Source organism: Puntigrus tetrazona, chromosome 6, assembly GCF_018831695.1.
Source record: "Puntigrus tetrazona isolate hp1 chromosome 6, ASM1883169v1, whole genome shotgun sequence".
Classification (NCBI taxonomy): domain Eukaryota; kingdom Metazoa; phylum Chordata; class Actinopteri; order Cypriniformes; family Cyprinidae; genus Puntigrus; species Puntigrus tetrazona.
Window position 1 is genome coordinate 7,254,040 of NC_056704.1, and position 14,221 is coordinate 7,268,260.

At 37.3% G+C, this 14,221-nt stretch overlaps 2 protein-coding genes across 6 annotated transcripts; one reads left to right on the plus strand and one right to left on the minus strand.

Moving 5' to 3' along the window:
• Nucleotides 1-824: 824 nt before the first annotated feature.
• slc19a2 (solute carrier family 19 member 2) lies at nucleotides 825-6,732 on the minus strand. Of its 2 annotated transcripts, none has more exons than XM_043241865.1 (6): nucleotides 6,488-6,732; nucleotides 5,295-5,861; nucleotides 3,554-3,791; nucleotides 3,076-3,268; nucleotides 2,045-2,186; nucleotides 825-1,965 (listed from the first exon to the last, which is right to left on the minus strand). In XM_043241865.1, the coding sequence occupies exons 1-6, from the start codon at nucleotides 6,614-6,616 to the stop codon at nucleotides 1,831-1,833; spliced, it is 1,404 nt and encodes a 467-aa protein (XP_043097800.1). In that variant the 5' UTR covers nucleotides 6,617-6,732; the 3' UTR covers nucleotides 825-1,830. The 2 variants fall into 2 exon arrangements, with proteins under 2 accessions (XP_043097800.1, XP_043097801.1); XM_043241866.1 differs by having other exon boundaries at nucleotides 6,466-6,602.
• A 151-nt stretch (nucleotides 6,733-6,883) lies between these two features.
• On the plus strand, nucleotides 6,884-12,900 carry zgc:161969 (uncharacterized protein LOC569044 homolog). Of its 4 annotated transcripts, none has more exons than XM_043241862.1 (4): nucleotides 6,884-7,355; nucleotides 7,633-7,829; nucleotides 9,889-10,149; nucleotides 10,698-12,900. In XM_043241862.1, exons 2-4 carry the CDS (start codon nucleotides 7,662-7,664, stop codon nucleotides 12,456-12,458), a joined length of 2,190 nt encoding a protein of 729 aa, XP_043097797.1. In that variant the 5' UTR covers nucleotides 6,884-7,355; nucleotides 7,633-7,661; the 3' UTR covers nucleotides 12,459-12,900. The 4 variants fall into 4 exon arrangements, with proteins under 4 accessions (XP_043097797.1, XP_043097796.1, XP_043097799.1 ...); XM_043241861.1 differs by lacking the exon at nucleotides 6,884-7,355 and adding an exon at nucleotides 7,403-7,552; XM_043241863.1 differs by lacking the exons at nucleotides 6,884-7,355; nucleotides 7,633-7,829 and adding an exon at nucleotides 7,872-8,242.
• The last annotated feature ends 1,321 nt before the right edge of the window (nucleotides 12,901-14,221 follow it).

Below are 14,221 nucleotides of genomic sequence, written 5' to 3' on the forward strand. Positions count from 1 at the left end.
AATATTCTTCTATCTGGAATTTCTTTACTGTCCTCTACTGGACATTTTGGCACAGTGTAGAGTGTCTTGTAGAGCCCATACTTTATAGACAGCATGTAGTTTTGTAAGAGGGCTACAAACCATTTTGTACTCACTGATTCAAAATTTTCTGTGGAAAAAAAAATTGCATATTATATATATGAAGCTAAGCAAAAAACACAGAACCATATTTTTTTTCAGTGATCCGGTCTTTTATTTAAATTTTACAAAAAACATTATACTTAAAAAAAAAAAAAAAAAAAAAAAAAGTTCTGCCTTTGCATCCAACATCATAGAGCACGCCACACATAAAACCACCCAAAATACTAATGTTTCTCTCACACACAATACTCACACAACCCCATTTTGGTCTCAAATTTCCATAATCCTTTACAACATGACTGAAATATTGCTAGAGATTACAAATGACACTTTGTTATAATGTTGGCACATTCATTAATTATACAGTATATAAGACAATCATGTTATTGCTGTAAAAATACACATTTCAAGTCGCATTTCTAATGAAGGTTGAAAATTCAAGAAAATATATCATCACAGTATTATTACAAATAAATTAAATGCTGCATATTTCTAAAAAAAAGCTTTGACTGTAACATTGTTCTTTATCGTTAAACCATAAAGATCTAAAGATATTTGCCAAGCTGAAAAAGCAAATATGCTTCAATAGATGTAACTGTATCTGTAGTAACTATATCAAGTATTACCATTTAATTATAGACAAATCCTAATAATTCAATTCTGTTGTGCGTAATCAGATAAATCCAGGACTACCGAGAGCAGTATTCAGTAAGCACACAAAAGCCTTCATCTTTATTTGTAAATTCAGTGCCTTTTTTAAATAAATGCATTAAATAAGATGGTAACACTTTTTTTCCAAGGACCAATTGTCATTATTAATTAAAACACTGGCTGATATAAGAATGTATTGGATCACTTGATCCTACCTATCCCTAAACTTAACTACCTTACTAAATATTAATAAGCAGCAAATAAAAACTTGGGACAGAAATAGTAGTAAAAATAAAGTGCGGCCAATAAAAGAGATGGAATGACCAACAAAACTAAGGCCACTTATACTTTTAGATATTTTATCATTTAAGGCCAGCAGCGCAGCAAGATAAACCGTTGCAAAGTTATACAACATTAGTTTTGTTCCTCGGATTTGATTGATAACAAGAATGTCTGTTTGATTTGGTCAATTAATCTTTTTTTCCAACAAAATCATACTACTTTTGGGTTGCACAAAGAGGAAAAACGATGGTTTCATCGCTTCTTTCGGAGCTACTTTTCTCGACAGACCACAAATAAAGAAACGAAATGTTATATACCATCATCTTTTTTCCTGATAAAACAGTTGTATAAAAATATCACAATCACATTTGTGCTGTCGTGTGTGTGAAAAAAGATCATTTGTAGTGGAAGTACCATAACTCTGCTAATGTTTCAGCGGTAAAACAAAAAAAGACGGCCGATTTTAACAAGCGCTTATAAAGTTCATAATATTCATAACATGATAGTGTTGGCTTAAAAAGTCAGCCTACTTATTCTGACCTGCTTCGATTCAACTAACAGTGAAGTAAGGCATCATAATGATGTGAATGAAACATTAAAACAAGTGCATTTCGTTCTACAACAACTTACAGTGTATAACTATTAACTGTTATCAAAAATCACCAGTGCTTTTATAACCTTCAAAACTGAGTCTCTGAATTTGAGATGCTGCATTCTCTTTAGAAGCAGTTATTTTGACCTATCCATTGAGTTGAACGGAAGATTTGTTTTTTTTTTTCAAGCCTCTGGAATCGTTTCTGTTGAGGGCAATTCATTCTGTCCTTCAGGCCCCCTTCTTTTAAACCACTTATACAGCCAGGCAATCAAGAATATCACAGCTATTACAGCAAAGTAACTTGCATAGATCAGAAACTGTGGAAAAAAATTGCACAATGTTAGCTTTATTCATTAGTGATCCACATTCATGATGAGCTAAGTACATGTAGTTTACCTGTAGAAAAATGTCCAGGCCTAGACCGGCAGAATCTACTACGATCACGGTAAGAGTCGTCTGCAGTAAGAGTGCGATGAAAGTATTTACTCCAAAAACTAAAGCGTATCTTCTCATGCTTAGGTTAGCAGCTATCTGATACCTGCAATATAAAAATATTTTTTTAAGAAACAAAGTAGCAATTTTATAAGTGCATAGGAAGCTGACTGAAAGAGCTAATGGTAAGTAGGCATGGAACCATTTACTGAGTTTGGGCTCTCGGATTGATTTCTGAAATCATAGCTTCTTGTCGAAATTACCACCAGAGTTAATGCAAAATTCCAATTCTTGGTACATTGCCCCATTTTGGGGATGTTTCATCTTGGTTTTGCATTTCAAGGAATGCATCAAAATGGTCCTGTAGCCAGAAAGGCTGCAGTGTAGCGGGTCTCTCGGTACGCATATCTTACTTTTAAATTAATCCTTCAGAATTTGATGCTTTGTATCAACACGATTTGATATCTTTGAATGGCCTATGTAACTGACATAATACATATTTACTTGACTGATAATGAATACATCAGATATTACTCTGTTTTACTCAGTAATTACTGACAATCGAATGAACGAGTAAATGATATAAAGAGTTCCAAATCAGAAGAATCATTAAAAACAGACAAACAACCGATTTGCATTTCAACCTAAATTTGAGGTTATCATAACATGTCGGATTAATAATAAAATGGAAGTAAGATTTGAATTTAACCTAAAATGTAATAACTTTTTACGTGCTGATGAGACCAAACACGCAGGAAACCACCATTGGACACCTTCCTAGGGCCAATTCGTGGAGCTTAGGTGACTAAATGTAAATCATCAGGTTCATCAGCGTGCAGGTGAACAGCTTGTGATATCATTTCGACAGATGGACATAAAAAAGCCACTGTTGTAAGGTCAAATACAACAATTTCTCAGCACTGAGAAAAATAACAAATATTCGGCTTACAATGAATTTAGAAAGAAAATGGATAGAGACTGACAGCTTTACTTACGTTGCTATGGTGATAAGAAGCATGTAGGTAGCTCTGAAGAGCATGTAGGAAGTGTAGCAAACCCAGATATTTCTGATGGTGTCCATGAGGTACACACACGCTGCTATTACCACAGAGAAAACACAGAGAGCAAGCTCTCCCCACACTGCCCAGGACACTTTTAGAAAGCCTACAGCAAATGCTGTTAAAGCGCCTGGGGGGAAAAACAGTGAATTAATGAACATTTTAACTCTAAACTCAATTAATATCATTAGAACTTTGCAATTCTGAAGGAATTCAAGAAACTGTGTGACATATTGTGACGTACATTGTGAAGAAAAATAAGTTAAATAACTTAATGAAGATAAAACCAAAATTTTTTTTTTTGTTTGTTTAATCCTGTGGTGTAAATGGTCTTCCATAGATATAATATATTCTGTGTTGCCTATACTTTTAAGAATGGGAATATAACAAAATTCAGTAAAACAGAAGGCCATACCAAGCAAGGTAGAAACGGTCTCCACGTATCCATTGTAGATCTCAAAGTCATTGGAAGGCAAGATTTTCTGCCACAGCGCTTGAGCATAATTAATCACCTGGAGGTAACCACACGTGGATAAAGCCCACCACACTGACCAGGCCAACAGGGTAGAGCAGGAGTAACACTCAAGGAAGTCTGACCACAGCGTTTTTAAAACCTCCAGGAATCCACTACTGCTAATATTCTTCTTGAGAGTCTGAAAGTCAAACCAAGTCAAAGACACACATGCATGCGTCACAATCAGTACCTGCCCATTTAGTAGCCTTTTAAGGCCAGTATTAAAGGGATAGTTCATCAAAACAAAGTACAATTATGTCATCATTTACTCTCCCCCATGTTTTTCCCAACACATAAGACTTTTAATTTAAATGAAACTTGTTAATTGTTAAATTGAATCGTTTTTTTACCTCCACTGAAAGTTAACCAAAACTAAATATTTGTCATATAAAGCACTCGTGTACCATATGGATTGATTTTACGTAGAGGTCGCCGGATGTATGTGTTTTGCCTATTAATCGGCACCGATAGGTGATTCCCAGAACTATGGGTTATCAACAAAAATCTACGCTGATAGTTTTTCCGCTGCTGGAGTGACTATGAAGGGTGCATTGTTATACAGTGCACACGTCTTCATGTCAATATAAAGTCATTAATATGTGGAGTGGATGCTGCATTGTAGAAAGAACAGCAGTACGTTTGCCGACAAGTCTGAGAGGACGGTAGCAGTACCTCAAGAGGTTCAATTAATGGGGCAAGAATACACCCAAGTCTGAGCCAAGTGTTTAATGTCATGGTTGTTACCGTAAAAAAAGACCTGATCCTGAGAGCTATTTGTTAGAGCCTGTCATTGATTAAGAGTCCGGTCGGCTCACTAGCTAAGGACATAAAAGCATGAACAACATCTCCAGAACTGCTCTGCACTTCAGGAGCCTTTCGCCTTTAAATGTGCAGTACTGCTACTACTAAAGTTATTTTTAAGTTATATCATCCTGCTGTTTTGTAATGCATCCTGTTGTGTGGTGACTTGCTTATGTCTGTGGAATGATTTGCTTTTGTTATGTAATAATTTGCTTTTGTGAAGCTGCTTTGGAACAATAGCCATTGTAAAAAGCGCTATACAAATAAACTTGAATTGAATTGAATTGAATTTATATAAAAATAAACGTTTTCCATGTTTTAATTTGAATAGTAAATTCCATTTGCTAAAAATAAAGTTGGATTTTCAATAATTTAAAAGATGTTTTATGCATTTGATAACTAGATAACACTGAATTTCTGAGGGAAAAGTAAGGTGCACATGATGAGGATGGTTCTACCTCCAACGCCATTCTTATTTAATATCCATTTTAAAAACTAGCAGTCAATTAATCGGTTGTCGGCAAGTGCAGTCCAACCTAGCTATCAGTATTGGTACAATTCAGTATCAGTCAACCTCTAATTATCAACTTTTTGAGAGCTTTCATGATCTGAATAATCAAATGGAGGAAGAGAAACCACTTAGGTTTCATTAAAAATACCCTAATGTTTGTTTTGAAGATTAACAGAAGTCTTACACACACAGAGAAGCACGTGTACATATGTATTTGTGCGTGTGTGTGTAAAAATACAGAACGTATAACGTATGTATATATTATATACGACTTCTGTTAATTATTTTTCTTTCTCTGCTCAGTTAAAACAAAACAAAAACACTACCCACCGTTTTTTCGTTTGCACTAAGCTGTATTTTGGACTCTGGATCCTCTGGTTTCTCGATCAGCTGACTGCCGTTAATGGGCTCCAAAGCTCCTTCATCCTGAGAGCAGCTCTCTCTGTGATGAAAGAACAGGCTCTTACTGGGCATGGGTAGGAACCAAGGGGCAACAAAGGCTATGCAGGAGGACACCAGTGTGATGACGCCCAAGTAAAACAGAGGCACCTGGGCTACAGACACCAGAATCTGTCCAATGAGCGAGCCGATCGCTGAGCCCAACAGTGTGACACTGCGACAAAAACCGGTCGCCCTCTGATAATGAGATGGCTCCACCACACTGTAGATGTAGGAGTAGTAGGCAACTTCAGTGGCAGTTGCCAGACCGAAAAAGAACTCCAATAACTGCATGGCTTTCACACTCTGGGCCTTCAAGAGCAAAGCATAGGTCACGATGAAGCTGGCCGCCTGGACAATCAGCACAGGTTTGTACCGGACGTAATCTGTGGCCAGGAAAACCGGGAAAAGCAGCACGAGGTAGGAATACGTCCAAAAAGGATAGATCTCACTCACGACCTGTAGTAAAAGTGGAAGTAGCCGGTCAACAATAAATAAGACAAAAAATCATTTTAAATAAAACTAATAAAAATTCTAAAAAAAAAAAAGAGTTCAGCTTCAATTTAAAAGCTAATTATTTGTCAAAACATCATTAGAGGATTAAGTTATTATTAAAAATTACTGCCCTAATTAATATCTTATGAACTGATTAATCTTAGAGGCTTACTGATCTTATGTCAGGAGGGTCTGCAGGGATTCTGTTATTAGTTCCTGCTTCTTTTTTATTTATTTTTCTATTTAGAAATCATATTGGTTCCCTAAAAATTCTTGTGACGCAGATTTAGCACTTAATACAGGATTTTTGAAAAGATGAAACTTCTAGGATTAAACGAGCCGGTAGATTCCTTTCACGGTGTTGCACGTGGGTGCGCTCTTACAACCAAGTATATACTTCAATATATATATATATTAATTACATTTTTTTCTATGTATGTAGATTCTTTCAAAGCGTGCGAGGAATAACAGAATATATAGAAAATATATAAATATTGACATTTATTATTTTCTTAATAATTTATCTTATACGCTTTAGGTATCTGACATCACTTCCCCGTATACTTACATCACCCTTCAAGCACATTTACCTCTGTCTCCGTCAGGTTTTTCTCAGGTCCCATCAAAAACGGGGTTAGAAAGGGTTCCAGTGGTCTGTGGCTGCAGAAAAACCCATAAATACATAGCAGGATGGTGGGGTAAAGCCATGGCTCAGACATACTCGCTTGCGCCAAGTGACCTTCTTGCTACGAACAACGCAGGAACATTTTGCAATAAAGCTCTCCCTCAACGATTTAAACTCAAGTCAAAAGGACAAGCGGCGCGGGAGAGTGACGTCATGTGACGAGCCAATGAGAGCGCGTTCTGTTGACACGCCCCTCTCAGGCGCATAGCTCTGTGCAGGGAATGAATGTTTTTTTTTTTTTTTATGGGACACCTCAAGGAAGTGTCTTACCCTTTGTCATCATGATTCATGAAATATTTCGTGTCAATATTGCCAAATCATTGTTTCCAGATGATAAGGCTAGGCAAGAAAATTGAGAAATAGACTAGTGGTGTCATATTTCATTTTTGACACAAATAAAAATGGACAGTGTGTTAAACCTTTGGTTAATTCTCAATGAGAATGTTTGTAGATGAATCCTAAAATGCTTTTGGTGCAGAATTTACTTACAGTGTCGTAAATATTAAGTAACTGACTTACCAACGTTAAAAGTGGACACACGAGCCTACCTGATGTGGTTTAAGGCTATATTTAAAAAAAAAAAAGAAATATCCATTTAAGCCGGATACCAGAAAATAAGTCAATGACAGCTTTTAGCGTAAGCCTCAAGACTGTTAGTTTTATAATGGTTACTTTTCTGAAAGCCCTCGACGACAAAACGTTTCATTTCGGGTGCAACTTTGAAATGAGAAACGAGATAAATGTTCCGGAGGTGAACGCACGAGTCTGAGAAGGTACAGTGTCCTGGCCGCATGCGGGCAGAAGGGGGCGCTAATGAGCTGTTTCAGTTTGCCCCGCGCCGGAAACAGCAAAAAGAAGAGAGAAGAATCTGTTCCATAGGAAATGCGCCTCTGTTGTTCGATAGTAACGGATACGTTATTTGGATTACGTAATTAGATTACAAAAATAAAGAGTCTGCAAATAGAATATGGTACATTTTATTTTTTTATTACACGATTACACATAAAATAGTAAGTGTAATTTACTGTTTTTGTTCGTACGTTTTATAAGAGCTGTCCGCGCCGGAGCCTCGTGTGAAGATGGAGCGGTCTCGTTCAGCCTTTGACCACTGGATGCACAAACACCACTTCACGTTCAGGGACACAAGAGGGAGAAACATTACTGTTCAGTGCAACCTCTGCCTCCCGAAGATCAACATCTTGTCCACTGCGAGGGACTCGACGTCTAATCTAAAGAAGCATTTGGAGGTAAGGTACAGTTGCACGTTTTCTTAACACTCGTCGGTTGCTTTGTTTTTAATCGTGTATTTCAGTTTGTGGAGAAACTATGCAAAAATAAATATTTTGGTAGATTCCAGGTGCGATGCTGAAAAAAAGCTTTCGTTACACACCTAGTGTCAGTCCAAGAAAATAATATACGGTTGTATTTAGTGTCTCATGGACACGCGCGGGCACTGCTTTTCACTTTATTTGATTGTCTGGCGAAGTTTTAAGCAAAACGTGGGATAGACGGTCAACAAAGTGGGAGTGGTTTTGAGGTGATAGTAAACATTCGTGTTATGGACAGCTGTACGGTAGAGTGTTTAATTGGGTTTGCTGTCAACGTTTATAGTGATATCCAACCATAGAAATAAAAAGCTTTATGTGATCGATTGGTGCAGGTGAGCAGGAGTGTTTCTGTTTTTTTTTTTTTAAATAACTCGTGTTCCGCAAACTCTTGAATTAAACTGACGACATTATAATGATTAAAATATAACACGTTAGTAATATTAATTTGCTAGGGGGGGATGTTGTTATTAATGTCATTCGTGGTCACTTGGGTATGATTGGTAATGAGTCTCATGGTTTGTTTATTGAGCTTTGCAGTAAGAAAAATGGCGCTTATGTCATTATTATAGGTGATTCGGCAACGACATCTTACTCGATGCTTGTTAACTAAAGTATAAAACTATCTAAACATGCATGCTCTGTAGATTTACAGTTAAAAAGAAGCAATTGCTCGCCTGAGAAAATGGCGGACGGCGGCGGTTGCCATGGTGGCTCGGTCCAGTCGACTGAGTTGAGGCGGGTTTAGCGAAGTGTTTCACTTTATGACAAGTGTTCGAAATCACTAATGTTTCATATCTAGTGAATTTCATATAGCCTGCTACACTAAAAGGAGCGTATGCAGAGCGACTTCACACAACGATGTCGTGTGGGGGACGGGGCTCGAAAATACTTCACTGAAGGGATGGATGCTGAGGGGAAAATTGACTCGGAAGTCAAAAACACGCTTTAGTGAAAGTAAAAAAAAAAGTGCAGTTTTAATTTGGCGTTAAGAATTGGAAACAGAAGTCACCCAGCAGCAAGCGAAAAATGGGAGAGAAGTTTGTTGTTTAAGCTGTTTGAATTATTTTCTTAATGCGACGTGAATTGATTTCATAAAATGTTCTGTCAGACAGACATGGAAAGGTTTTGTTGTTTTGTTAACAGAAGAAAGAAGTACAGTGGGACACAAACACGTTCTTAAAGGCCCTACATCTACCTCTGAAAGACAAACTTCAAAATGAATTGCCATGAACTGTGTGTTTATTATAATTAAAACATACCGTTTTGACATTTAAAGACACTTTCTGTGATGTCAGTTCAGTGCATGTGGTTGTTTTTTGTCGTCGTTACTGAGAATACTGATATGCAACTAGCTATATTAATCAGCATAAGATGTAATTAATTTAATACAGTTATTTTGATTGAAAGCCATATTTCTGTAAAAGTAATAAACTTGTGACTGCAAAAATCTGTTTCACACTTTTAAATTATTATTTTTTTTAACGATTCAGGCCATTTGGACCTTTGAATCAAAATGACAGTTATGTTACAAATGTAGTGCTGGCTTATTTGCTTATAATTAGTTGTGTGTTATTAATAGCCTAGTTGTAAAAGCTCTCTAACCATTAGTTCAAAGTGTATGCAGTTAGCAGGGTTCCCCTCTCAATTCATGATGCTGTCTACGTTGCTTAGCCACTCGTACCGGTATGCAGGTTTGCACCGGTATGACAGCTGAACTTCTGTACGACCCGGTTTAGGACGTGTTTTTTCATAATAGTATGACGATAATTAAAATTCATCAACGCACTTTATCTGTTCCAACTAGCAATGTAATGGTATGATGATTTTACGGTACACGGCTTTAAATGGTAGCATAAGTTAAGACTTGTATTTTCAATAAAACCAAAGTAAATAAACAATTTTCCATCTAATCTACGTTTAATTAAAAGATAATCCTAAAAAAATGTCTAAATTGCGCCTTTCTCCTTTTTCATTTAAGTGTCACTCACCTTGCCAGATGCGCAAACGGCAGAACACCGAAATGTCGGAGCCTGAGCCTCTTTTTCTCCCACCAAAGCGGCTGAAATCAGCCGTATGGGAGTATTTTGGGTATTTAAAAGACCCAGGAGGCACCATCATTGTTGATGGTTATCCAGTTTGTAGATTGTGTCGGAAAAAAGTGTCGGCTCGGACAGGCAACACTTCAAACATGGCACACCATCTTCGTGACCACCACCCCAAGGAATTTGCAAAGATGAATGTAAGTGAAAATACTGTGAATTGCTAATAAATAAAAGATAATAAACTATGGATCGCCTTTTATATTTTTTTTGTGTTTTTTGACGTTTACATATGCAGGCCGAATTCTTTATGCGAAAGAAAGAAAGAAAAAAACGACCCAAAAAGTACCGTGAGGGAAAAAAACGGCAATAAGAACCTAATGTAACACATGATTATACCGTTTTCATTGTACCGTGATTTCATACCTTTACACTCCTAGTTGAATTTGCCTCAAAGCCACTGTCCCACTGTATCCAAGGTTTTAAAGGGATAAAAATAAAATGATTTACTGATCCTTCAGGTTGTTCAGAACCTGCAAGTTATTGTCTTTTGTGAAACACGAAAAAGGCATATAGAAAATGTCAATAGAAAGTCATTCATTCGTTATTGATTTCAAACCTGGAAAATGTTCATGATGAATGAATGAAACTTTTTAGGGCACAAACGTATTATTTAATATCTTAACATGCCTTGGTTTCACCTCGTTTAGCACAGAAAATAACCATCTTGTTTTTCTTCGTCCTACAGAGAAAGCATTCTGTGGTGTGTAGGAGAAGGATAAGGGATGCGCCGAGCGTTGATGCACCAAGCAGTGATGGACCAAGCAATTACGTGCCAAGCAGTTATGGACCAAGTGTTCCAGAAAATCAAACGGCTGAATCATTGTCTGAAACGAAGGAAGCTAAGATTGATCCCACCAACGTTTATCATCAAACATCACAATCGAGGCTAAACACCCTGGTTTTTAATTTTATCGTGGAGGATGTGCAACCCATTTCAATTCTAGAGCAACCTGGCTTCAGGAAGTTGATTGAAGCTTTAAGCAGGGGCAAAAAAGTCATGTGTCGAAATGCTTTTATCACCAGGCTTGAAGTAGCGTTCAGTAAAATGAAAGGGGAGCTAAAAGCGAAACTCGACAAAGTGCAGACATTATGTACAACGGCTGATGTATGGTCAGTGCAGGACAGAAGTTATTTTGGAATGACTTGCCACTGGCTTGAGGACAGTCTTGAAAGGAAGTCGGCTGCTCTTGCCTGCACGAGAATCCCCATCAGCTACACCTGTGAAACCATTATCGCTAAAATTCAAGAAATTCATTCTTCTTATAACATCGAGAGCAAAGTTCAGGCCACCGTCACTGACAATGGTAACAATTTCGTGAAAGCCTTCAAAGAGTTCTCTTCAGAGGATGACCAAGAAGTGGAGCAAAGTCGTTTTGAGGATTTGGGCAGTATTCTTTGCGATGGAGAAATGGGTGGAGACTTCTTTCTGAGTTACTTCTTACCACCCCACCAACGGTGTGCTTCTCAAACGCTGAACTTGATAGCGTCGAAGGATCTAGCGGATGCCGTCTCTAAGGGACAGGCGGGTAAGCTGCACAGCGGTGCCATTGAAAAATGCGCCGCAATATGGCACAAAGCCCAATCGTCCACCGAAGCTGCTGATTCAATTGAATCCATTGCAAAAATGAATTTCACAGTTCCTTGTTTGAATCAGTGGAGCTCAGAATACTACGCCATCAACAAGCTGATGTCGCTTAGCGATTCACAGCTTAACGAACTGTCCGAAGTCTTGGGTTTTCCACATTTTACGCCTGATGAAACCGCGTATCTCACGGAATATACGGACGTCTTCAAACCAGTGGCTTTTGCTCTTGACCTTCTGCACGGGGAAGAAAAGTGCTTCCTTGGCATTGTGATACCAACGTTGTTGACTCTTAAAAGGAAGCTCGAGGAGAAGGCAGCAAACACCCGCCTTTTCTCCAAGGTCATTGACAGCACCGTCAAAGCAATCGACTCCCGCTTCAAGCAGGTTTTTGAAAGTTCTGATGCCAGGTTGGCCACAGCCACCATGCCACAATTTCGACTCTGGTGGTTACCAGAAGACGAGAGGGAGAGTCTCCGAGCGCAGTTGATCACTGAAGTTTTACAGGTCGACCAAGGGACTGAAGAAGCAGAGAGCAACGGAGGCTCTGTTCATGAGGATGAATTCTTCTCGTATGGACCTGGAAGTTCTGGCAACAAAGGTGGAAAGAGGGAAGCAGCGGAAGAGGTGTGGCTGTATCTCCAGGGCACAAACAAGGATCTGAAATGCTTAAATGAATTTCCAGGCGTGAAAAAAGTGTTCATCAAGTTCAATACAACTCTACCCTCAAGTGCCCCAGTGCAGCAGCTCTTCAGCAACGGGAGCAATATCGTGACCCCAAAAGGACATCACCTCTCAGACCAACATTTCGAGCATGTACTCCTTTTACGTTACAACAGCAAAATCACCACTGCTTTGGAATAATTTCAGGGGTAACGCTGCTGATGTTTATTGTAAATAGATGATTTTTATTTTACATGTAGGATATACTGTATGTTCTCTCCCTTTCCCCAAATGATCACAAAGTTATTCCATACGAAAGCATGTGCCACCTCAAAGTTTTGGTAAACATTTATTTCTTAGTAAACATGCAAACAAAAGAAATTTGTTACTTTTTAGACTAGTGTTTCTAGAACTGTGCAAATAACATGTTAATCATGGATGCATCTAAATGTATAATGATTAGTTCTTCCTCTAAATTATGATTTGATGTTAAGAGCTGTGGTTCAGTGCTTAAAAATGCAGAACTGTAAACACATGTTAAAGCACCAGGTTGCTTTATTTAACAACCATAAACAAAATGCATCACTTGGTGGAAAAACTGTCCATTTTGATTCTTGTTACTAATAAATGTATATTTTGAACATTTGGTCTCTCATTTTATGGTTTCTTTTTAGTCAAACCCCACTAATGTAGTCTTATTTTGAGTAGTCTTTATTTTGAAGAAATTCGTTTAGCTACAGTAAGCTGTCACGCAGGAAGACTACAGTCATACAGACCGACCGTGATAACCAAGAGCTTCATAAAATCATTCAGGATTGACCGTCATATTCATATTCTAGTGTCAAGAGAACAAAGGTATGCCATATATCAGTCTTTTCAGTCACTGCATTATTTTCCTCCCTTCTGTCTTCAGGTTTTTTTTTGTATTCTGATGTAAATAAATAACAAGACAACGTATACTGTGGCATTATGAAATATACACGTCCATAATATTGCTGAATAGGAGGAGTTTACTCTTGGTTTATTGAAAGTCATTTGTTAACGCTTTTAGATTTCCTTTTAAAACATTGATGGTTGAAGGGCAAGTAATGACACTTAATTGTACCCAGTTTTTGAAAATGCATATTATTGTGTGTGAAACCTTTGCTGATTTTTTTTTTTTTACAGTAAACAAAAAATATTTCCTTAAAAGACTGGGAATACAAATTATTCTTAACTTTTTTTTGTCTACATTTCAAAGAATGTTTTGTGAATGTGGCTCCTGATGCTGATCTGAATCAAAAACTACCAGTTGATTTTGTATTTTAAAAAAAGGTTACAATTAATTTAGATTCCCCAAGTCATTTTAAGGATGTCTTTTTCTTAAGTGTTCTTTAGACAAAACTTAATGTTGAAAAAAATCTAGGACAAAAAAGTTGGACTGACCTCTGACTTATCTTAAATCCCAAATTGTAGGAATGACTTTCATAAAAATGAATGTCAAAACAGTATTTTTTAAATTATATAGTATAATTATAATACATATAATTAGAGATAAATTCACAGTTCATCTTTCAGCAATACTGAAACATGCACCAAATGCACAAGCAGCTCAAAGGTAAAGTATTGTCAGGCGCAAGAAAAACCCCCAGATGATTTATTTAAAACACCTGTTTTTATACAATTTATCTAATGATGTTTCTGATGTAGAGTATCATGCAAGACAATGTAAAACTATTCATATTTAGTCTTCAAACATCAATTATGAGTCATACAGCCAGGTCCATATACAGTATATTTAGACAGGCACAATGTTTTGTTATTTTAGCTGCTGACCAAAACATATTGACCTCACTGTTAAATAGTGAATATAGGCTTAAGGTGTTGTAGACCTTTTTGGAGTTTTAACTTAGGTGTCGATGTCCTTAAGAATATATATATATGTGTGGTATACGTAACAGAAACCACGTCAATGTGTTTACAGC